The sequence below is a fragment of the Eutrigla gurnardus genome (assembly GCF_963514095.1).
Source record: "Eutrigla gurnardus genome assembly, chromosome: 3".
Taxonomy (NCBI): Eukaryota; Metazoa; Chordata; class Actinopteri; order Perciformes; family Triglidae; genus Eutrigla; species Eutrigla gurnardus.
In genome coordinates, this window is record NC_139917.1 from 32,975,263 (window position 1) to 32,999,784 (window position 24,522).

General features: G+C 44.7%; 1 protein-coding gene across 4 annotated transcripts; it reads left to right on the forward strand.

The window, feature by feature from the left end:
• The first annotated feature begins 748 nt into the window (after positions 1-748).
• LOC311011649 (GTP-binding protein 1-like) lies at positions 749-17,274 on the forward strand. Of its 4 annotated transcripts, none has more exons than XM_084006712.1 (15): positions 749-803; positions 1,195-1,385; positions 2,347-2,458; positions 3,753-3,933; positions 4,534-4,717; positions 5,592-5,756; positions 5,837-5,960; positions 6,168-6,282; positions 6,666-6,810; positions 9,577-9,759; positions 9,977-10,112; positions 10,936-11,114; positions 11,186-11,332; positions 14,745-14,789; positions 15,263-17,274. In XM_084006712.1, the coding sequence occupies exons 1-15, from the start codon at positions 764-766 to the stop codon at positions 15,374-15,376; spliced, it is 2,061 nt and encodes a 686-aa protein (XP_083862838.1). In that variant the 5' UTR covers positions 749-763; the 3' UTR covers positions 15,377-17,274. The 4 variants fall into 4 exon arrangements, with proteins under 4 accessions (XP_083862838.1, XP_083862841.1, XP_083862839.1 ...); XM_084006713.1 differs by lacking the exon at positions 749-803 and adding an exon at positions 876-960; XM_084006714.1 differs by lacking the exon at positions 749-803 and adding an exon at positions 905-1,095.
• The last annotated feature ends 7,248 nt before the right edge of the window (positions 17,275-24,522 follow it).

Below are 24,522 nucleotides of genomic sequence, written 5' to 3' on the forward strand. Positions count from 1 at the left end.
ATCATCACTGGTGGGTTGACCCGGAAGTAAACAAGTGGCCGCCATGATAAGAGCTGTTCGAATTCTCTAAATGCAAAGGAAATGAGCTCCAATGCTTCCTTTCAGAGCTCCTTTAGCATAGGATGCAACGGACCTTCCTATGCGATAGGAAAGGAGATTACGCCGACCCACAATTCTTTGCGAGAGCAACATTTAAAGTGCCGCACACCTCGGCCGTTCATGAAAACAAACGATATGTGCATTTGCATATTTAACAATGACTTTCATGCAGACATATAGTAATTGGAATAGTGTTGATAAATGTGTGGACAGTGATAATAATTTAATGTTTTTTTTTATTTATTTCAATCATGTTACAAATGTTTGACAAAAACGAAACTAAAACCACAAATGAAAAGTAAATAAAACAACGGTCAAACAGGAAGGAGGAGCTGCTGGACCTGAAGCCGGTCAGTGAACCAGCTGTTTATAAAACCAACATGGGGAGAAGTGGACGATGCGCTTTTTGTAGTCCATTATTGTAGTTTCTCCAGCGCAGACGCACGTCAATCGCCGGTGCCGATCATCAGCTGTCAATCATCAGCGGCCGCGTTATAATGACGTAGCTTAGTGAAAGTCCGGTCGGATTCTCTGAGCACCGCGGTCGACTTTTCCTAAGTCCTTTCGCGTTCTCCTATCGCCTTTCCTTAACCCCGTGACCTTTTCCCCAGAGGTCAAGGAATAGGAGTTAGGACCTTATTTTTTGACTATTTGACTGCACCCCATGTCTATGAGCGGAACGACCAGGAGCGACGCGCTGACGCGTAAGTGTACGTCATCACGGCGGGCGGTGACTTGTACCGCCGTAGCCAATCGCCTGTCACAGTTGTGCGATGGGCGTGGCCTACAGCCAGTGCACAGAATCCGAAGCTAACGCGAATAAACAACTAAGTTAGCTTGTCGGCTATTTAGCAACTTCTGGTAGGTCTCCGCTTCATGAGAGATTTAATTACGTAATTCTGCTTCATTCAACAATTTGGACGTCGAGAAGTTTGAGGACGTAGTTGATATTTTACGGCTGTGGTGTCATTTAAGAGGGTTATAACGCTTATAACGGCAAGTTTAATGTTCAGTTAGCATTAGCTAGTTGACGCTGATAACCTAACTTTCTGTTTAGTTTCCTTCATGTATTATTTTTATTATTTCTCCCTCCAGAGATGGCGTCGTTAACGGCGACGGAACCCGCGACATGTCCGGCTGTGATGCCGATAGCAGAGTCCATAGTGCCCGCTTGTATGTTCGCCCCGGACCGGGGGTGTGCCGACGATCCCTGCGGCGGAGAGGGCTTCGAGGACGGCGAGGATACGAACGGCGAGTCCGCGGATCATATAGACTTAAGCAGCAAGGTGGGCCTCACTGTCTGTTTACTCCCAGTAACGCGTTTACGTTTCAACATGTTCCAGTCAGGAAGCAGCTTTGGTTTCCCTGAAGGAATTATTATTATTATTGTTATTATTATTATTATTATTATTATTATTATTATTATGTGCACTAACGTTACAGAGTATATGTTGCATGAAAGCTACCTTTTGTGCTGGCGGAGCAATACAGCAGAAAAGTGACACGTACGTTGCATTTACGTGTGCAACAGCTGGCAGGTCTCCCAGCCATGGCGTGTGTATATATACCGTATTTATGTACTGTGTATATGTTGTCTGAAGGAACAGCCTCACTGACTACTGAACACACAGCAAAGCCTTAAAACAAAAGCTACCTTTGTTAAACTTTTGATTTAAAGACTCAGTCAGGACTAGTTTGACCTTTCTATGGTCATCTCAGTTGTCTCTCCCTCACAAGGTTTTTTACTGTTTATTATGTCTTACCGTCACTGGCTTATGTGCATAATACGGTACAGTATAACTGTCTGACAGTATAACTGTCAACTTTATTTTGTGCAATAATACCATTGTTCACTTTCTTCTTATGATACTACTACCTCAATACTACAGACTGCTTCTACCTCATCAGCAAATACACAAATTGACCATATAGAGTTGGTTTTTATATGCATACATTGTACATACATAACTTATTTTGTGTCATATTTATATTTTATACTTATTTGACAACTTGAGATCATGTCACATTACTATGTTTAGAGGCTCTTTATTTATGAGCACATGACTCTCTATTTTGATCCCAACTCTTAGGGAGCAATTTCAGCTGAACAATTTCTGGAGGGATTAAAAAAGTATTCTGATTCTTATTTATGTATTATAGCATATTATGTATATGTATTGCATCGCCCCCCTCAGCTGCTGTAATACTAATAAAAGATTATCTCATCCTACTGTCTCCACCTTTCAGTCGGTGCTGGTGAGCCCGACGGGGCAACAGTACGATTCGTTACTACGCCACCTGAGGGAGCAAATCGACGAGGGCTGTGGAGAGACGATCTATGTGGTCGGGATGGGCTCAGGTGAGGGAAACTGACTTCACACACTCTTAAAGTGAGTCAACACTGGGGTCCAACAAATGACATATAACTCAACAGAATGTCAGCTAAGCCTTCATTTTTAGCTTGATTTACACCTTGATCTAGAACGAAATAATCTGAGGTTATATGAATTGAGCGTGTTGTGTAGAAGTATGTTTGAGCAATGAACAGACACATCTGCATTTCTGCATGCAAGTTGTAGTTCTGTTGCCCTCCGTTCATTAAGCAAGGTGGAGGGAAATGCATGAGTTGCATGTGGGTCAAAGATGATATTCTGGTGGTAGATTCAGAAGTGTCTTACACTAGAATAACCCCTCCCTTCGCTCTCAGCCCTGAAGACATCACCTCTTGTCGATGCTTCTACAATCACAATTAATCAAATTCAATGTTGAAAAATAGTAGTGAGTAGGGAAGCGGTGTTCATTTCATAAATTAAAATAGTGACAAATATTTTTCAACCACCTCTTTTCTAAATGAAGAGAATGAGATCTTTTTATACATTAACATAAATATATTATTATTATTATTATAATTGAGAAAAAGATGAAAGGATGATTTTTTTTGTTGTATTTTGTAGACGGGTGGACCAGTAATGTATATTTTTGGGGGCACCACTGTGTAGTAATAGAGCCATCACTCCTGTCAGTTTTCGTCTCCACACAACCACGAGGGCTTTTGTTTGGCAACCGCAGTTATTTTTTGCCTTCTGCAGCAGAAGCGTGTGTGTGTGACCCGTGTGGCCTGTTGGTGGGTCAAAGTGCACGTGTGAAAGGGTGTCATTTTCCCTCCAGTCAGCACGGCACTCCCACCAGTTCACGTCTGACTGGCTGGACGAGCAGCTGGTTGTCTGGCAGAATGACCCGACCGTTTCTCAGTCTGGTTCTTCAGGTTTCCTGTCAAACTAAATTAATTTCTAAACATGCAAGATGTTAAAAACGGGATGAAGCACCATTTGAGCACTGAATGTCACCAAATAACAATTCTTTAATGGGTTAATTCAAGTTGCTTGTTTGTTTAAAATCTGCTGCTTTCTGTTATGTTATTTGATTAATGCCTTTATATTGTTTTAGCTTTTTGCTTTTTCATTTTTTAAGTCTGTTATTTGTGTGAAACATTTCGCTACCATCTTGGCTGGGAACCCTGGGATTTTGAATCTCATTTAAATGGGGAATAAATAAAATGGTCATTGTTCTCCGAGGCACTTTTGAATCAAGCATCCATGAAATAGCAGATCATTCTCTCTCTTTGCCTGTTTGGTCCTCATGCTGGTCCTCAGATGGAGGTGACTACGGCCTGGATGACAAGGACATGGAGGCGTCGGTTGCCACGGTGCGGTCGCTGTGTGAACAGATCGAGGCCGACCTGATCTTGCTGAGAGAGAGGACAGACACCGGCGGAAAGATACGGGACTACCTCATCCGCCGGCGTGTGGGCGAGCAAGATTTCCTGGAAGTCAGGTAGAATTATTACAAAATAAATAAGTCATATTTTTGTTTAGAATTTAATACCCCATTAGGGCCTGTTTCCACATGGTGCCTTTTTCTGAGTGCAAGCGTCTTTCTTCAATTATATCCAACGAGCATAGAAACAAATGAAACGGTACCCTGTGGACGCTTCTCTGCCAGAAGATGCATCCATGTGGACACAGAGCCGTCGCCCTCGGCGACTGACGCTGTTCTAGACTGCAGTTCTGCACCTGTTTACAAACCCATCAGATTCCTGTCTTTGCTGCTGGCTCTGTATTTTCTATGCTGACATGACTTTTCATCCGAGTGTGTTGTGTGTGTGCGCGTTTCATTCATTTTGATGTGTATTGGAGTTTAAGAGATGATAGTTATTTTCTGAATGTTTTTTTGTTAAACATCTCTTCTATACTGAGGCAGTTGTGCCGAGGAGAACGGCGGTAACACCGGTAACAGGACAAACCAGTCATTAGAAAATTAAGCAGGTCCATACTGAATGAAAGCAGAGAGAGGATGTGCCCCCTGACTAATAAAACTACATGTATTTCTCTGTGCTGACACCTGTAGTTCTCACTCTTAATATTGTCCTTCCAGAGTGGCCGTGGTAGGGAATGTGGATGCTGGGAAGAGCACTCTGCTGGGGGTTTTGACCCATGGTGAGCTGGACAATGGCAGAGGCTTTGCTCGCCAGAAGCTCTTTAGACACAAACATGAAATGGAGAGTGGCAGGACCAGCAGTGTGGGCAATGATATCCTGGGTTTTGACCAGGAGGGACAGGTGAGCTTCTGCCAATCCTCAGGACTTACTGTAGGACATTTTCCAATTGGCATGGGATGATATGCAAATTTTCATGTCACCATTATCCTGCCAAAATAATTATGATTGACAATATTTTTGTAATTATGAGCATAATAACATATTAGCTTTTTTTTTTCAGTGTACATCCTTTTTAGTGAAAAGAAAATCCTAAATAAGGTTATCATAAAGCACGATATCTCCCTTCAATATTTAAATTAAAAAATATATATTTTTGTTTCCTGTATTTTTAAGACTAGGCTCTATTTTTCACTCCTACCATGATGACGAGCTACACCGCTTTTTCACATCACTCATGTGAGGAGGTCGATTTTCACGATTATACTGTGTTGTGAGTGTTTTTTTTTATTATGGCGTATCGTCCTTAGTTCGGACTAATTATCATGAATCAAAAACAACCCTTGTAGAGAGGCCATGTTATTATGTTATATTATTACTAGTATATGAGACAGCTTTGTCAACTCCGTGATGAAATTGTGAGATGTGATACCACAGCGGTAATCATTGCATCATTACATGTTAGAGCTTCTCACATCACTCACAGTCGTATGTTTATGGCATGAAAGGGAAAGAGGGACATTATTTACACTGACAAATTCACAGGAAGAATGCTTCTTACTGAAATATCAATATCAGCAGCAATTATGTGCCGTAACTGTATTTTCCTTTCAGCTGGGATACCAGTACACTGTAAGGAAATTAGAAAAAGTGTAACTTAATCAAAGATGTAATCCTGCTAGGCACAGATTTTTTTTTTTATTGTACTCTGTTCTGGTTTTCATATCTTTTCACAAGTCATTTTCACTTCTCTGTGTGTCTGCTTCTGCTCCTTCAGGTGGTGAACAAGCCAGACAGCCACGGTGGCGGCCTGGACTGGACCAAGATCTGTGAGAAATCCTCCAAGGTCATCACCTTTATTGACCTGGCTGGCCATGAGAAGTACCTGAAGACCACGGTGTTCGGCATGACGGGACACCTGCCTGATTTCTGCATGCTCATGGTGAGAGAGGAGACGGAGGAAGTTCAGTTTACCTAAGACAGATAATTTAAGACAAAGCTCTTCTGTTTGTTCCCCCTCAGGTCGGCAGTAACGCTGGCATAGTTGGCATGACCAAAGAGCATCTGGGTCTGGCTCTGGCCCTGAATGTGCCGGTGTTTGTTGTGGTTACGAAAATAGACATGTGTCCGGCCAACATCCTGCAAGGTAAAGAGACACTGTGATGCTAATTTAACTCATAGACCTTCTAATGTTGGATCTCAAGAGACTGTGCACATGCTCTAAAGAAATAGATGCTACTGGCTCCATACAATGTAAATGTACAGCCGTCACGTGCCAGCCTGTAGTTTATAGCCTGCTAAGGTACGTATATACGCTGTTTGGAATGTTGTGTCTCTGTGTGTGTTTCTGCAGAGACACTGAAACTATTGCAGAGGCTATTAAAGTCACCGGGCTGCAGGAAAATCCCCGTTCTGGTCCAGAACACGGACGATGTCATTGTCACAGCCTCCAACTTCAGCTCTGAGAGGTGAGACCAAAGGAGAGGTTGGAAGGAAATTAAATTCAGGTGTGATGTGATGATAATGTGATAGAAAGCAACAGAAAAAAAAACGTGTCCCCGATCGCGATAAAAAACACTCACTAAGTTGATGGTGGTGAATTTTCATGATCAAGATAATCATAGATATCGTCTAGAGTGACTTGAAAAAGCTGCCAAGGTCGCTGTCATGGGTAGAGACGTGATTCCAGTTTCCTTGATGATTATTATGACAGGATGATTGTGGCATGAACTTTTTATCCCGTCTCAAGACTGTCTCCACCCTCAGACAATTCAGCTTCAGTTCCAAGTTGTAATTTAGTGTCTAACCGTTAAACTTCTCTGTTCTCCACTGACTCCCTCCCTCTCTGCAGGATGTGTCCAATTTTTCAGATCTCAAATGTGACGGGGGAGAACATGGACCTGCTGAAGATGTTCCTCAACCTCCTCTCTTCCAGGACCAACTTCAGCAACGATGAGCCCGCCGAGTTTCAAATAGACGACACATATTCAGTACCGGTACGAAATAAAGCACACAGCTCTGTTCAGCTTGGTGGAATTACAGTATTACAGGGCATTTAGAAATCCAGGCTCTTTCTATGACGCTGTATTGATGTGATGCGATGTGTTGTAGTGACCAGCAGATGCCACCAGAGGTCAGTGTCTATATTGGAACAGGAAGCTGAGCTCAGAAAGATGAAGAAAAAAACGATAGTTTCTAGTCTGGATTAAATTCAAATGTCTTGTGGCGGTACCGACTGTAGCTCCCTACATGCCAGCCCAGCCTACATAAAAATAAACAAAAATATACCCAGGGGAATTAACCCATGAACAACAAATCCCTCTTCTTGGGAATAAATAACAAATGTCTCTTTGCAGTCTCCCTGGAAAATAAAATAATAAAACAAGGTGCCAAGGGCCAGGGTTTTAAAGGGTTTCCCACAAAACAACCCCCCCCCCAAACCTGTGGGCAGCTCAGAAGCAAAAAGGGGACCCGAGTAGTGATGTTATGATTTGCGTCGAGGCTTCGAGGCATGTGTCGAGAATTTCGGCTCCTCCCCCAACGAAGCTCCGTGTCGAGATCTGATTCACCTCGGCAAAATGACGTAGCATATGACGAGCGAGGCTTCGTTTCGGGCTACTTTTTCGCGATACAGGTACCGCGGTGATACAGGTTTACAATTGGCGGGACATTATGACTATAAAAATGCCTCATACACGAATACTAACTCGTGGGCTTATCAGTATTCTTATTAATTATTCTTATATATTCTTATACATCATTATTATAAAAATGGGCACATTATCAAAGCATTGTAGGTTCAAATCCAAGGTGGAATTGCAGTGTTGGCCTACCACTTTGACTAATATATCACTTTATCATTATTATTATTATTATTATACATCATTATTGTAATTATTACTACTGCTGGCCATACTACAAAGAGGCAGTGGTGTAGTGGTTAAGAAGATGGACTTGTTGTCAAAGTGTTGCAAGCTCGAATCTAGGATAGAGCTACAACGATCCACCCCCATCCATTACTTATATTACAAATGATTATTATTATATATCATTATAAGTATTACTCCTATCTCATGTTTCAGGTGGTGTAGTGTCTAAGGACTGAGACACATTATCAAAGTGTTGTAGGTTCAAATCCAAGTCTGTGGTTTACCAAATGACTTATTTTCTATCTTGAGTTCAGAACTATTTATGAAAGGCACACTCACACACATGTATCACCAAGATGACTTTAATTCTCAAATGATTTGATGTTGGATCAGCACATATAGCAAACATCTTATGTTAGGTTGACTGGAAACTCTTTTACTTTCTTCATAATTTCATTCACCACTAGGTGTCCCTAGCGTACATATTTGAAGCTTTGGGGTCGAACCACTTTGGTGGTTCATCTGGCTGAGAGGCTTTGATGTTTCAAGAGGCTTCATCTCACCATCACTAGACCCGAGATCTGGCTGGGAATTTAAGGAAGTGGGGTTCTATTAAAGGCAAAGAGAGCGCGAGCATGGACCAGGGGCAGATTCAGAATGAGGGTGAGAGACTCCGGTGAGCCACTTCCCACCTCTTTTATGCCTTTCCAATCAGGGCGTCGTCATTGGCTGGGCAGGAAATACCTCCAGCTGCCTCCACTAATCAGGAGTCAGTCTCCCCACCTGTGCACAGGTGCTCCGAATCCCCTGTGATTACCCATGGAGGGAAAACCAGCCCAAACAAAGAAAAAATAGCCAGTCAAACAAATTGGACTGCTACACTCATTTACTTTATTTGGCTGAAGTTTGTTTCAGCATTATGATCAGGTTAGGGGTGCAGCAATTCAATTTTATTTATAGTGTCATAATCACAACAGAAGTCATCTCAGGACACTTCACACATCGAGCAGGACTAGAATACGCTCATGATTTTCAGAGTTAATACAATTTCAAAGTCCCAACATCACCCAGGGGCGAGAACAAAGTGCCTTAATAGGATTTTAGGCAGAAATATCGTGCAGCCCAACTGCATTTGGTGTTGGTAATAATAGGCATAAATAAATATTACATCTAATATTAAATATTAGATACGACCCCCTTCTCCATAACTCAAACTCTTAACTAACTTAATTTATCACATTAACTCTCTTAAATTGAAGCATTTATTCCTTTTTTAATGTCAATTCCAACTTTGGAAATGAAGGCATGTTTGTGTAGGATGAGAGTCCTTCATTTGTCCCACGGCAGGACATACACAGTGTTATCAATCAGCTATTAACCATCAGCTGTCAATCATGATCAAGTAGTTTAGTCCAGTCTGATTCTCTGTCCAACTCGCTTTTCTCTCCCTAAATCCTGATGAATTCTTCTCGTCTTTCTTTGACAATGTTAGAAGTTCCATAGCTTGAAGTGATTACATTGACATGTTGAGACATAACCCTTATTAATACTTTGTGGGGGGGGTTTAGCTCAGGAGGTACAGCGTTGGACTGGCAACCGGAAGATTGCTGGTTCGATCCCTGGCTCCTCCTAGCTGAGTGCCTGGTGTCCCTGAGCAAGACACCTCACCCTCATTACTCCTGACGAGCTGGCTGTCGCCCTGCGTGGTTGACTCCGCTGTCTGTGTGTGGATGTGTGAGTGAATGGGTGAATGTCAGTCATTCCTGTAAAGCACATTGGAGAAAAGCACTATATAAATGAGGCCCATTTACCATTTACTTTGTGGAGACGTATGTTCACACTAATGGAGGCTGTCTCTACAGATTTTTGTGATTTTTGGACTTGTCTCGGCAGGGCGTTGGCACCGTAGTTTCAGGGACTACGTTGCGTGGAATGATACGCCTCAACGACACGCTGCTCCTAGGCCCCGACCCGCTGGGCACCTTCATCCCCATCGCAGTCAAATCCATCCACCGCAAGAGGATGCCGGTCAAGGAGGTCCGTGGTGGACAGACGGCGTCCTTCGCTCTCAAAAAGGTTTGTCTGTGTCGCTACTGTCAAATACATTTAAATTCTCCTGAAAATGGTATTTGCTCTGAAACTTTTTAATGTAAAATTCAAATGAATCAGTTTCCCAGCTTTCTAATAACTTTTATACTGCATGCAAATCCCAAAGTGTGGGTTCAGGTGGTGTTCCGTCTCTAAATCTGGTTTGACTTCATGTGACTGACTGTTCCCGCTCCTCCCACTTCAGATCAAACGCTCATCTATAAGGAAAGGCATGGTGATGGTCTCCCCGAAGCTGATGCCACAGGCCACCTGGGAGTTTGAGGCTGAGATTCTGGTGCTCCACCACCCCACCACGATATCCCCGAGATACCAGGCCATGGGTTCGTTTCCACACAATCCCATCCTTTTAGGATGAGAGGAGCTGATGTTATATTTATATTGTAGTTCAGTGTCATCGTGCTGCTCAGAGTAATCACAGCGACAGACAGCATGAAGCTAAACAGCTATGTTAACGGAGGCTGCATTGACACGTATTATGATGCGTTCAGGCTCTACTCAATAACACTGAATATTGGATGTAGGTCTATTATAACACTATCGTGATTCATGCTCTTCCAGATGCTCAAAGACGCTTTACAAAGGCAACTAATTTAAATAAAATTAAACAAAACAAGCAAACAGACAAAAGATGTATATTTGCAAAATTTAGTTTGGTGAGAAATTTGAATAAATACAGTTGTTTGTTTGGCAATGTGGTTAGGAAACCAAACATCATCCTGTCTGGGTGCATGCCATCATCCAGAGGTGGATTTACTGGATCTAGCAAGATTCACATTGACTGGTTCACAGCTGGAGGAACCCAGAATAAAGTATGTAATATTAAACTATGATGGGAGCTAGGCTACGCTAACATTGTAGCTGCTCCATCAACACTCCACATAAGGTCATCTAGATATAAATACAGCAGAGAACTTTGGACCAAAGACAGTCTCTGGTTTCTCCACATGGTCTGGTCTCTGGACTAATGTGGACTACTATCGTAGACCTCTGTGGGACCACAGCGACAGGAAACAAAATTTGGTTCCTCCATTTAGGATTCAGGGATGTCAGCACGAGAGCAGGATGATCTCAACACTGAGAGGCTTTTAGGAGCAAAACATTACCTTCACGTTTGGTATGAACACAACCCCCTCTCTCCATCAGTCCACTGTGGCAGCATCAGGCAGACAGCCACCATCCTGACCATGAACAAGGACTGCCTGCGGACGGGCGACAAGGCAGCGGTCCACTTCCGCTTCATCAAGACCCCCGAGTACTTGCACTGTGACCACAAACTGGTGTTCAGGGAAGGACGCACCAAAGCTGTGGGCACCATCACCAAGGTATTTCCGTTCATATGTCAGTGTAGATGTCGGTTGATATGAGCCGACACTGAACACGCCTGTGATTTCAGCTCCTCCAAGCAGTGAACACCCAGGCAGCTAAGGCCCAGCAGGCAAAGATGCTCGCCAGTAAGAAGACGTTTAAAGAGGGCACGGCAGCCAATGAGGAGGCAGGATCAACAGCACGACCGCCTAGTCCCAACACAGCACAGCTACCAGTGAGTACATCCATCCTCAGTCAACCTGTGGAATGCATTAAAGGAAAAGTCAGCCCGTCCTACCTTTCATTCGCGTCCTACCTTTCATTCCCCGTCCTACCTTTCATTCGCGTCCTACCTTTCATTCGCGTCCTACCTTTCATTCGCCGTCCTACCTTTCATTCCCCGTCCTACCTTTCATTCCCCGTCCTACCTTTCATTCCCCGTCCTACCTTTCATTCCCCGTCCTACCTTTCATTCCCCGTCCTACCTTTCATTCCCCGTCCTACCTTTCATTCGCCGTCTTACCTTTCATTCCCCGTCCTACCTTTCATTCGCCATCTTACCTTTCATTCGCCGTCTTACCTTTCATTCCCCGTCCTACCTTTCATTCGCCGTCTTACCTTTCATTCCCCGTCCTACCTTTCATTCGCCGTCTTACCTTTCATTCGCGTCCTACCTTTCATTCGCCGTCTTACCTTTCATTCGCCGTCTTACCTTTCATTCGCCGTCTTACCTTTCATTCCCCGTCCTACCTTTCATTCGCCGTCTTACCTTTCATTCCCCGTCCTACCTTTCATTCGCCGTCTTACCTTTCATTCGCGTCCTACCTTTCATTCCCCGTCCTACCTTTCATTCGCGTCCTACCTTTCATTCCCCGTCCTACCTTTCATTCACCGTCTTACCTTTCATTCCCCGTCCTACCTTTCATTCGCCATCTTACCTTTCATTCCCCGTCCTACCTTTCATTCGCCGTCTTACCTTTCATTCCCCGTCCTACCTTTCATTCGCCGTCTTACCTTTCATTCGCCGTCTTACCTTTCATTCCCCGTCCTACCTTTCATTCGCCGTCTTACCTTTCATTCCCCGTCCTGCCTTTCATTCCCCGTCCTACCTTTCATTCCCCGTCCTACCTTTCATTCGCCGTCTTACCTTTCATTCCCCGTCCTACCTTTCATTCGCCGTCTTACCTTTCATTCCCCGTCCTACCTTTCATTCGCCGTCTTACCTTTCATTCGCCGTCTTACCTTTCATTCCCCGTCCTACCTTTCATTCGCCGTCTTACCTTTCATTCCCCGACCTGCCTTTCATTACCCGTCCTACCTTTCATTCGCCGTCCTACCTTTCATTCCCCGTCCTACCTTTCATTCCCCGACCTGCCTTTCATTCCCCGTCTTACCTTTCATTCCCTGTCCTACCTTTCATTCGCCGTCTTACCTTTCATTCGCCGTCCTACCTTTCATTCCCCGTCCTACCTTTCATTCGCCGTCTTACCTTTCATTCCCCGTCCTACCTTTCATTCCCCGTCCTACCTTTCATTCCCCATCCTGCCTTTCATTTCCCGTCCTACCTTTCATTCGCCGACCTGCCTTTCATTCGCCGTCTTACCTTTAATTCCCCCTCCTACCTTTCATTCGCCGACCTGCCTTTCATTCGCCGTCTTACCTTTCATTCCCCGTCCTGCCTTTCATTCCCCGTCCTACCTTTCATTCGCCGTCTTACCTTTCATTCCCCGTCCTACCTTTCATTCCCCGTCCTACCCTTCATTCCCCGACCTGCCTTTCATTCGCCGTCTTACCTTTCATTCCCCGTCCTGCCTTTCATTCCCCGTCCTGCCTTTCATTCCCCGTCCTACCTTTCATTCGCCGTCTTACCTTTCATTCCCCGTCCTGCCTTTCATTCCCCGTCTTACCTTTCATTCCCCGTCCTGCCTTTCATTCCCCGTCCTACCTTTCATTCCCCGTCTTACCTTTCATTCGCCGTCTTACCTTTCATTCCCCGTCCTACCTTTCATTCCCCGTCCTACCTTTCATTCCCCGACCTGCCTTTCATTCGCCGTCTTACCTTTCATTCGCCGTCTTACCTTTCATTCCCCGTCCTACCTTTCATTCCCCGACCTGCCTTTCATTCGCCGTCTTACCTTTCATTCCCCGTCTTACCTTTCATTCCCCGTCCTACCTTTCATTCCCCGTCCTACCTTTCATTCCCCGTCCTACCTTTCATTCCCCGTCCTACCTTTCATTCCCCGACCTGCCTTTCATTCGCCGTCTTACCTTTCATTCGCCGTCTTACCTTTCATTCCCCGACCTGCCTTTCATTCGCCGTCTTACCTTTCATTCGCCGTCTTACCTTTCATTCCCCGTCCTACCTTTCATTCCCCGTCCTACCTTTCATTCCCCGACCTGCCTTTCATTCGCCGTCTTGCCTTTCATTCCCTGTCCTACCTTTCATTCGCCGTCTTACCTTTCATTCCCCGTCCTACCTTTCATTCCCCGTCCTACCTTTCATTCGCCGTCTTACCTTTCATTCCCCGACCTGCCTTTCATTCCCCGTCCTACCTTTCATTCGCCGTCTTACCTTTCATTCCCCGACCTGCCTTTCATTCCCCGTCCTACCTTTCATTCCCCGTCCTGCCTTTCATTCGCCGTCTTACCTTTCATTCGCCGTCTTGCCTTTCATTCCCCGTCCTGCCTTTCATTCCCCGTCCTACCTTTCATTCCCCGTCCTACCTTTCATTCCCCGTCTTGCCTTTCATTCGCCGTCTTGCCTTTCATTCCCCGACCTACCTTTCATTCGCCGTCTTACCTTTCATTCCCCGTCCTACCTTTCATTCCCCGTCCTACCTTTCATTCCCCGACCTGCCTTTCATTCGCCGTCTTGCCTTTCATTCCCTGTCCTACCTTTCATTCGCCGTCTTACCTTTCATTCCCCGTCCTACCTTTCATTCCCCGTCCTACCTTTCATTCGCCGTCTTACCTTTCATTCCCCGACCTGCCTTTCATTCCCCGTCCTACCTTTCATTCGCCGTCTTACCTTTCATTCCCCGACCTGCCTTTCATTCCCCGTCCTACCTTTCATTCCCCGTCCTACCTTTCATTCCCCGTCCTACCTTTCATTCGCCGTCTTACCTTTCATTCGCCGTCTTGCCTTTCATTCCCCGTCCTGCCTTTCATTCCCCGTCCTACCTTTCATTCCCCGTCCTACCTTTCATTCCCCGTCTTGCCTTTCATTCGCCGTCTTGCCTTTCATTCCCCGACCTACCTTTCATTCGCCGTCTTGCCTTTCATTCCCCGACCTACCTTTCATTCGCCGTCTTGCCTTTCATTCGCCGTCTTGCCTTTCATTCCCCGTCTTGCCTTTCATTCGCCGTCTTGCCTTTCATTCCCCGTCTTGCCTTTCATTCGCCGTCTTGCCTTTCATTCGCCGTCCTGCCTTTCATTCCCCGTCCTACCTTTCATTCCCCGTCCTACCTTTCATTCGCCGTCTAGCCTTTCATTCGCCGTCTTGCCTTTCATTCGCCGTCCTGCCTTTCATTCGCCGTCACATCCTCCTCGCTGCCTTTTCTATCCTTCATGCTGTTTCCTTCTCTAACGCCTGACTTTTCTGCACCTGCCTGTCTTGCTTTCCCTCCCTGCCTGTCTCGCTGCGTCAGATAGAGGAGGAGGCTCTGAGTAAAGATGGCAACAAAGAGAACAAGGTAAAGACCAAAAAAGCTCACAATTTATGTTTTGGTGTGAAAAAGATCACAAAAACCCCTCAACAGCCAAAACCATGAACACATTAAAAAGCCAAACATTTCCAGAGTGATGCACAAGAGTTTAGCTTGGATGTTGTTTTCTTTCCGAACTTTTAAGCCATTTCTTTCTGAGCATGCATAATTCAGTACTTCAGTTCCGTCTTGTACTGCTACTTTAGTACAACTGTAGTACTTGTACTGCTATTTTAGTACAACTGCAGTGTATTATTATTTTCATTTGATTCCTCCCCCCAGGACAACTGAAACCAAGTCTTTACCCTCATCACGTTTTTAAGTACAAAACACACGGGAGATTCCTGTTGGTCAGAAATGCACCGTAACATCTGAACTGTTGGGGGCCATCTGTTCCACCTGCCGTATTCAGGTCGTTCCTACGACGGCTGGCTAACTGTGGTGTTCCTGTCTGTGTGCAGCTCAAGTCAGGAGGAGGCGGACGCCGGAGAGGAGGCCAGAGACATCGAGGGAAAGGCCTGAACGCTGCAGCGATCCCCACGGCAGTTCCTGCAGGAGCAGCCGGCACAGCCTAGAAACATCTAGGCTGACCGGGAGGGAAGCCGACTGCCAGGCTCTCTGGTGGCTGTGCACAAAGACTTAATGTTTATAAGATGATTCAACAATTTTCATCCCAAGAGTGAATTATTTCCTTATCATGTCAATTCAAAGCTTTATTTGACTGCTGAAAGTGATGCTGAGTTTTTTATTTAGTTTGAGTTGTGCTTGGGCTGGATCTATTTTTCCATGCCTTCCTGACATGTCACCAGGGTTAACGGTATATGACCTTTTTAAAGACACTGCAGCAACGTTTCTTCTCCAGCAGCTTACTGTCAACTTTTTAAGTCAACAAAAGGAAACTGAGTCTCCATTTTTTTTCCATTTGAGCTCAGTTTCCTGTTCCACTATAGAGACACTGGCCTCTGGTGGTGTCTGCTGATCACTACAACACATCACATCAATACAGCATCTTGGAAAGAGCAGCGTCTGGATTCATGATGGGACTGAAAATCACATCTGAATTTCTAAACATCAAGGTGCACAGTGATACCGCCCGAGCCTAGTTTGAGTTGTGTTGTAGTACAACCTTTCTATTTCAATGCAAACGTTCATGTTGTTTGTTGTTCGTCTGTACTCTAAACTGTTTTCAGCCAGCGGAGGCTTCAGTCACTTTCTGCACAATCTACATTTCTCTTTCTGTCGCTCATCTTCTTTTCTTTGTTCTGCAATACCTGACATTCATCAACGCCACCAGGGTTGGAGGCCGCCTCCTACCACGTCAGTCACATGACGAAGTAGACTGGTCAGTAGTTAACAAATTGTATTTTTGTCATTGAGACTGACAGTTTGAATTCACATTGCAAATCGACTGAACTGAAAGTGAAGCGATGCCAGCGGTTGGTGTCTTCCCGCTGTGACACTGAATATATATGGCACCTTTCTGTTGGGTGGGAGCTCTGGAAGTCACCGTCTGAAGATTTATTTCATTGCCAGGTGACAAACGTGAAGAGCAGAAAAGTATCTTATGCATTTGATCTTTCGTGGCCACAGAAAGCTTTTTTCACTGTTCATCCTTCCCCTCTACCCCAGTCATTTGTGTTAAGATGTCACACATCCTCCTAACATTGCATTCTTAGCTTTCCAGGAAATATCTCAACCCAGGCAGCACAACCGTCTTCCTTTTTTAATGCGGTCTGACCAGCAAACATCTCAGTGATTTGTTCAGCAGTGGCGTCAAATGTCAAAAAAACAAATAAGAACATGTAATTCCCTAAACATGAAGCTAATGTGCATACACATGATCTCTCCATACTTATGACTCCGAAAGGCGTGCGGGAAATAAAACGTTTGGCTTTGAGGGTAAATCCAAACAGGAAGTCAATGTATTTCATGTGAGCCGAGGTACAAAAGTCTGGTACAAAGTACCAGTCAATCAGATAAACCATGTGACACAAACTGGGATGTTTTTGTTGGTGCACAAGTTAAGACTGCTCGTCATCTCAGACTGTCTGTAATACACATAATCGTATACATCCAGCTACAGTTAATTGCAACAGACAACACAACTTTTTGTCTGTGTTCCTCTGGTTTTATAACGTTGTTCGATCAGCCTCTTAGAGCTTCTGCTTAGAGTTCATACTGGGAGGGTAAGTTCATGGGTCTCACTATTACCAGCTGTGATTTCATCCTGGTCAGTCACCACTGAATTACCCATTTTATGAAGATCACAAACAGACTGAACAGCTACTCTATTACACCTTACCAGTTTTTTTATTTTTTTTTTTATTTTTAATGGACACTTTGTTGTGTATGTTTGTACAAAAGTAAAATGTGCAGAAGAACAAAGGATGGAGGAAAAAAAGATGCCATTTAAATTAAGTGGTGCCAGTTTGTGTTGTAAAGCCTTTTAAATAAAGATGTTATAGAAAAATTACCTGTTGAAGATACCTTTTATATTTTAAGCATTCAGTTGATATTGTGAAAAAGATAATTGCATAGCAAGTCAATTGAGTTGAAAGGAGGCTCAATTTAGCTTGTAGATGCTAATTTATTTCCATTGCAAATTTCATGAATACCCAAAGTGACCCTGTTACGGCTCCAGGATGTTAGCTTGCTACGTCTAGGGGGGGAAGTAGGGGAACCATAACACATGTTGCTGTTAGACTGACTGGGAGGACAAGAAAGCAGGGCACAACAGCAAACTAGGTACATAAGTGTATTTATTTGGCGAGTGTTCCGCCCAGGGGAATAGGGAACTATAAGCGGAGCCAAATCAAAGAAAACAAGATAAAGTGACAACTAACTAGTGCACACATACGACCTAGCTAATACATACAGAGGGTGGCCCCGCTTCTAACCTGATGTGATAACAGAGTAAATCTACTCGATGGTAGTGTAAACCCAAGGGTATCTTACCTATTCACCTAAACCCCTACGGCATCTCAAAACAAAAGGCAACAGCATGACACAGCCAACACACAGGCAGACAATGGCATCTTACAATGGAGACAAAACAGGTGCAAGTTATCAAGGCCAGTTGACACTGATTGGCCAACAGACAGCTCCCAGCACTGCATGAAAAGTGGGATTTTCGTCAGTTAGCGGCCCTGTAAATTGCCGTGGAAGTTCAGGTTTACGACTGCAAACGGCAATTTGCAGGAAACACCGAAAACTGACGTAAATTGGCGGGAATTGACGTGGGCCTTGCTTGGCAGTTGTCCCCCCATGACCCCCCTCCCCGTAATCCTAGGGGAGGCTTTAACATGTAAATGAAAATGCTGTGAGCTATACAAATGCAAATCAGGGTAGCAGGGGGAGTTTTCCCCCAGGTGACATTTTTCTGAAAGGTGTTAACTTCATTTCATCTTCATTCAAAGATATAACTTAATTTCATCTTCATTCAAAGATATAACTTCATTTCATCTTCATTCAAAGATTCACAAAACAATTTGCTTCAACAATTACTTTTAATCAGGCTTTGCCTCAAAGGTAAAATGTACATTCATGCAAACAACATCACAGTCTCCTAGAGCTCAACCACTGTGCATAGTGGTATGACTACAGTGACCCTTTCTTTGGTCTTGCTTAAATGCACAGTGGATGTGTTAACCACACATCTCCCAGCAATGCGCTCAACAGGCAGAAATTACATTTACATTTAGGTAATTTAGCAGACGCTTTTGTCCAAAGCGACTTACAATAAGTACATTTGTCAAAAGAAGGAAACAAGGAAACCACAATGAATCATTGCCGATAAAGTAAGAGCTAAAAATAGAACAAGTGTTAGGTCCTCATCTGAGTAAACTAGTAGTTCAAGAGCAACAGTGCTACGATCAGAGTGCTATAGGTAAGGGTTTTTTTTTTTTTTTTTTGGGGGGGGGATGCGTGCTGCAACAGGGAGCCAGTGGAGGTCACGGAGGAGGGGGGTCACATGGGAGAATTTGGGTAGATTGAAGATAAGGCGTGCTGCAGCGTTCTGGATACGCTGCAATGGTTTAATCGCAGAGGCCGGGAGTCCGGCCAGGAGAGAGTTGCAGTAGTCAAGGCGGGAGATGACCAGTGCTTGGACCAAGAGTTGCGTTGCATCCTTTGTGAGGAGGGTCCGAATCCTGCGGATGTTGTAGAGGGCAAATCTGCAGGATCGGGCCACAGCAGTGATGTTGGGGGTGCAGGATAGTTGGTCATCGAGGATTACACCCAGGTTCCTCGCAGTTGACGACGGCAATACTGTGATGCCCTCGACAGTGACCGACAGGTCCATGCGAGGGCAGTCTTTCCCTGGGATGAAGAGGAGTTCGGTTTTATTCAGGTTAAGCTTGAGGTGATGTGCAGTTGTCCAGACAGAGATGTCAGCCAGACAGTCCGAGATGCGAGTTGCAATGTGGGTGTCAGAGGACGGGGGAAAAGAGAGGAACAGCTGGGTGTCATCTGCGTAGCAATGGTAGGAGAATCCATGCGATGTGATAACAGAACCTAGTGATCTGGTGTATAGTGAGAACAGAAGCGGTCCTAATACTGAGCCTTGAGGGACACCCGTGTCCAGAGAACAGGGTTTGGACATAGAGCCATTCCATGTGACCTGAAAGGTGCGATTTGTCAGGTATGATGTAAACCAGGCGAGAGCAGAGTCAGTTATGCCAAGTTCAGCCAGAGTGGAGAGGAGGATTTGGTGATTGACTGTGTCGAACGCAGCAGATAGGTCGAGGAGAACGAGAACGGAGGAGTGGGACGAGGCTCTGGCGTCTCGCAGGGACTCGGTCACTGTGAGGAGGGCCGTCTCAGTGGAGTGAGCAGTCCTGAATCCTGATTGATTAGGGTCTAGGAGGTTGTTCAGCGAGAGATAGGATGACAGTTGGTTGTAGGCGGCACGTTCCAAGGTTTTAGAGAGGAATGAAAGAAGAGATACAGGTCTGTAGCTTTGGATGTCAGTAGCGTCTAGGGTGGGTTTTTTAAGGAGAGGCTTCACGGTAGCTGTCTTAAAATCCGCTGGAATGACACCTGAGGTGAGGGAAGAGTTGATCAGGGTGGTGAGGAATGGCAAGATGTCGTGTGAGATGTCTTGGAGAAGAGAGGAGGGGATCGGGTCGAGGGAGCAGGTGGTGGCACGGTTAGATGTAACAAGTGCGTGAACATCTTCAGAGGTGAGGGGGGTAAAGCTGGTAAGACCATCCGAGTTGAGAGTTGGGGGAGATGTCTTCTGGGAGGGAATAGGCGTAAATGAGGAGCTGATGTAATTTACTTTCTTGGTAAAGTAAGTAGCAAAGTCATCGGCAGTAAGGAAGGAAGGGGCGGAGGGGTAGGAGGGGTGAGGAGGGAGGAGAACATGGAGAAGAGTTTCCTGGGGTTGGAGGCAGAAGAGTTGATCTTTGCCAGGTAGAAGGCAGATTTAGCTGCCGAAACAGTTGAGGTGAAGTCAGAGAGGAGGCGGTGGTAGTGAGTAAGGTCCTCGTGCTGGCCCGATTTCTTCCATTTTCTCTCTGACGCTCGCAACAATGATCTGTTGGTTCGCAGAGGTTCAGACAGCCAGGGAGGGGGGGGAGATGATCGCGCAGGTCGTGAGATAGGGGGACAGAGAGTGTCCAAAGAAGAGGAGAGTGAGGACATCAGGATGGAGGAGGCTTCCTCAGTAGGTATTAAGGAGAACTGTTCTGAGGATGGTAGTGAGGAGATAACAGTTGAGGAGAGAGCGGAGGTGAGGGATTTCAGGTTGCGGCGGCTGGTGACCATTCGAGGCGTAGAGGGGAGGGATGTGGTGGGCTCCATGGGGAGGGAGAAAGTCACAAAGTGGTGGTCGGACACGGTCAGCGGGGTAACAGAGAGTGCCGAGATGCCACAGGATCTTGTGAAGACAAGGTCAAGTTGGTTCCCGGCGCGGTGAGTTGGTGGAGAGGGGGAGAGCGTAAGGTCAAATGCAGAAAAGAAGTCGATGAATTCAGATGAGTGCAGCTTTCCCGAGTGGATGTTGAAGTCACCGAGGACGACGAGTGGTGTGCCATCATCAGGGGAGCAGCTCAGGAGGGCATCCATCTCATCCAAAAAGTCAAAAAATGATGCTGGGTATGACGTGTCTGTTCCCTGCAAGCTCCAAACTTCTATTGGCTTTCCATAAAAATGTCTGTCCGGATGGGGATGAAGCCAGGAAACTTGCGCAATAACATGTTTAAATGCAGTACCTTTTGACACAACATTAACAACTATAAACTGCTTTATAATGGCTGGTCGTAGTTCTGCTAGAGGGTCAAGGATGGGTTCATAGATCATAGATCTCGGCTGTGTTCGAAATGCCATACTAACGTCCTACTCGTACTTAATTGTGACGTAAATTTGAGTACGTAGTGCGTTCACATACAATAGTATGTGAATTTGTGTACGCGAGAAATGCCCGGATGTATACTGCATTGGCAAGAATTTCTGAGTATACAGCGGACCTTGCTAAATCTACTCAACTTCCCAAAATGCATTGCGGCTCGTCTGACTTCACAAGTTTTGGATAATGGCGGACGACTGCGGTGATTCTGGCGACAGCCCGACACAAACCGCGTACACATGTAAGTATACTGTGACATGACTTTTATGTAGTGATGGGCAAGTGAAGCCTTATGAAGCACTGAGGCTTTCCTAGCAATTGTGTTGAAAAAGATTCAAAGCTTCAACGCTTCAGTGATGGTGACATCTGGTGGACAACTGAAGCCATAGCAACCTCTCAAGAGCGCGACTGAAGCTCTGACACCGTTTCAATCCCATGTCAACAATAAAAGTTTAGAAAAGACTGTGTGGTCATTAACGTGTTTTGTTCATTCATACTCGCCCATACTGTAACACATCCCATGCCAACGGATTAATCCAAATGATATGAAGGGTTAATGGTTGGTTAAGGGTTTATTTATTTGATCATGGTATGTGAACTCAGACAGATCGTGTTTGTATAATAAGTGTTTTACACCAGAGTCTCCTCTCACTCTCACTCTCACAATCTCCAAATGTTCTCTCACTCTCACAATCTCCAAATGTTCTCTCACTCTCACTCTCACTCTCCAAATATCCAAATCTCCTCTCACTCTCCAAATATCCAACTCTCCTCTCACTCTCCAAATCTCCTCACAACCACATTTTGAGGAGTAATGATGCATGTTTTATAGCTTGTGTGGCATCAAACCACTCAAATCTTTAAAACCTGTCACGCTGTCATAGGCTCACAAAGCACTACGAGCCAATGAAACACACTGACACACACTATGAGCCAATGACACGCACCGGCACACTATGAGCCAATGAAACGCTTCGAAACTTTTCGAAGCAACGAAGCACTTAGTGCTTCGGTCACGTGACGCTGGTAGTGATGGTGAGATGAAGCCTCATGAAACATCAAAGCCTCTCAGCCAGATGAACCACCAAAGTGGTTCGACCCCAAAGCTTCAAATATGTACGCTAGGGACACCTAGTGGTGAATGAAATTATGAAGAAAGTAAAAGAGATTCCAGTCAACCTGACATGAGATGTTTGCTATATGTGCCGATCCAACATCAAATCATTTGAGAATTAAAGTAATCTTGGTGATACATGTGTGAGTGTGCCTTTAATACATAGTTTTGAACTCAAGATAGAAAATAAGTCATTTGGTAAACCACAGACTTGGATTTGAACCTACAACACTTAATGTGTCTCAGTCCTTAGCCACTACACCACCTGAAACATGAGATAGTAGTAATACTTATAATGATATATAATAATAATCATTTGTAATATAAGTAATAAATGCATGGGGGTCAGTCATTGCAGCTCTATCCTAGATTCAAACTTGCAACACTTTGACAACAAGTCCAACTTCGTAACCACTACACCACTGCCTCTTTGTAGTACAAACAGTAGTAGTAATAATTACAATAATGATGTATAATAATAATAATGATAAAGTGATATTAGTCAAAGTGGTAGGCCTACACTGCAATTCCACCTTGGATTTGAACCTACAATGCTTTGATAATGTGCCCATTTTTATAATAATGATGTATAAGAATATATAAGAATAATTAATAAGAATACTGATAAGCCCACGAGTTAGTATTCGTGTATGAGGCATTTTTATAGTCATAATGTCCCACCAATTGTAAACCTGTATCACCGCGGTACCTGTATCGCGAAAAAGTAGCCCGAAACGAAGCCTCGCTCGTCATATGCTACGTCATTTTGCCGAGGTGAATCAGATCTCGACACGGAGCTTCGTTGGGGGAGGAGCCGAAATTCTCGACACATGCCTCGAAGCCTCGACGCAAATCATAACATCACTAGACGCTGGTGTTTTGATACAAGCTCCGACACAGTGGTTCGAACCGCTCCGCTTCAGGAAGAGCGACACAAGCTCCAAAGCCTCGGTATCATTTACCCATCACTACTTTTATGTTTCCAGCTGACTTTTAAATCGTATTGATAATGAACGTTACTTTATTGTTGTTGGCATTGTACGTTAACGTTACGAATCGAAGGTCCTGCTAGCCGGCTAGCCTACTGACGCTAATTTACCACAGAGGTTAGCGAGCGCAAGCGAAGCGGAAAATGTGCCGTTTTTACCAACGTTAACTAATAATATAGTGCTTATGTTAAACCGTGGTTATATATTTACTAACGGTGATTAATAACGCCGTGCACCGTTGTCCGTTAAAGGGGCGGATGCAGACACCGGGCGCCTCATTCAGTGGGGGGAACGAGGAGGAGACGTTCACGTTCACCGGCAGCAGGAATGCTGCTCTGAGAGGCTTCACTTAAGAAAATGTGGTTTAAATGTTATAATTCTTATATCCAGGACTGCTGGAGACTCTCAGGATGTCCCAGGACTGCTGGAGACTCTCAGGATGATTGCGGTAAGAATATGTTCGGTGACTGCTAGCTAAGCTAAAATTAGCAAAGCAAGCCCAGGCTAAAAGTAGCTTAAAAGCTAATAGTCCAAGCTAAAAGTAGCATAGTAGCCTTGTAAAAGAACAAGAGAGAGGAACCAGTGTAACGTTAAGTTGCTTTGTTAAGTGTACGTTGTTGGTCTTTTACAGGAAGCAGTACGCCGTCTTCACAACTCGGAGACGAATTGTAGGCGCTACGAACCGGAGCAAGGGTACGATTTAAAGAATATGCTTTCATTCTGCTGTATAAGGAAATAGATGCGTTAACAGTAGATACCGATCTTAACTGTTCATTTTGTTTTCACAGACGAACCTCGCCTCATAACGAAGCTGTGACCTCTTATTTGCTCGGAGCTTTGTCCGCAAGTCCGGATTTCTATGACGCTGATAGTGACGCCATTGTGTGTAAGTAACTTTTACTGTTTTCTTCTTCCTTGTTTTAATTTTACTGTGACTTAAGTTTTCTTATTCATACCACTCATTTAATTGTTTTCCAGCTGCCTGTAAGACATACTATGAAACGGTAAGCAGGAGCTTCAGACACACACAGCCTGATCTCGCATCGCAGGCGGAAGCTGTGAAGACGTCAGCCCGGAGTCGTTCCAGGAGAAAGATGGTAAGACTTATTAGATTTATTAGATCCGTTTTTGGTCAATGTGACCAAACCTACCTAAACCTATTTTTCAGGTGCATTAATAGATGTGTTGTGTCCATGCGCAGTGCATCGCGCAGTACTGATTGTCTTTATTTATTGTTTTACAGCTGCTGGAAGCGAGACGGAGTGTGCTTGC

Bases quoted from the DNA above. Each gene is read 5' to 3' on its own strand.
- LOC311011649 (XM_084006712.1), top strand. From the start codon at position 764: ATGTCTATGAGCGGAACGACCAGGAGCGACGCGCTGACGC. The intron at 4,718-5,591 runs GTGAGCTTCTGC...CTGCTCCTTCAG, and splicing joins GTTTTGACCAGGAGGGACAG to GTGGTGAACAAGCCAGACAG. The intron at 6,283-6,665 runs GTGAGACCAAAG...CCCTCTCTGCAG, and splicing joins TCCAACTTCAGCTCTGAGAG to GATGTGTCCAATTTTTCAGA.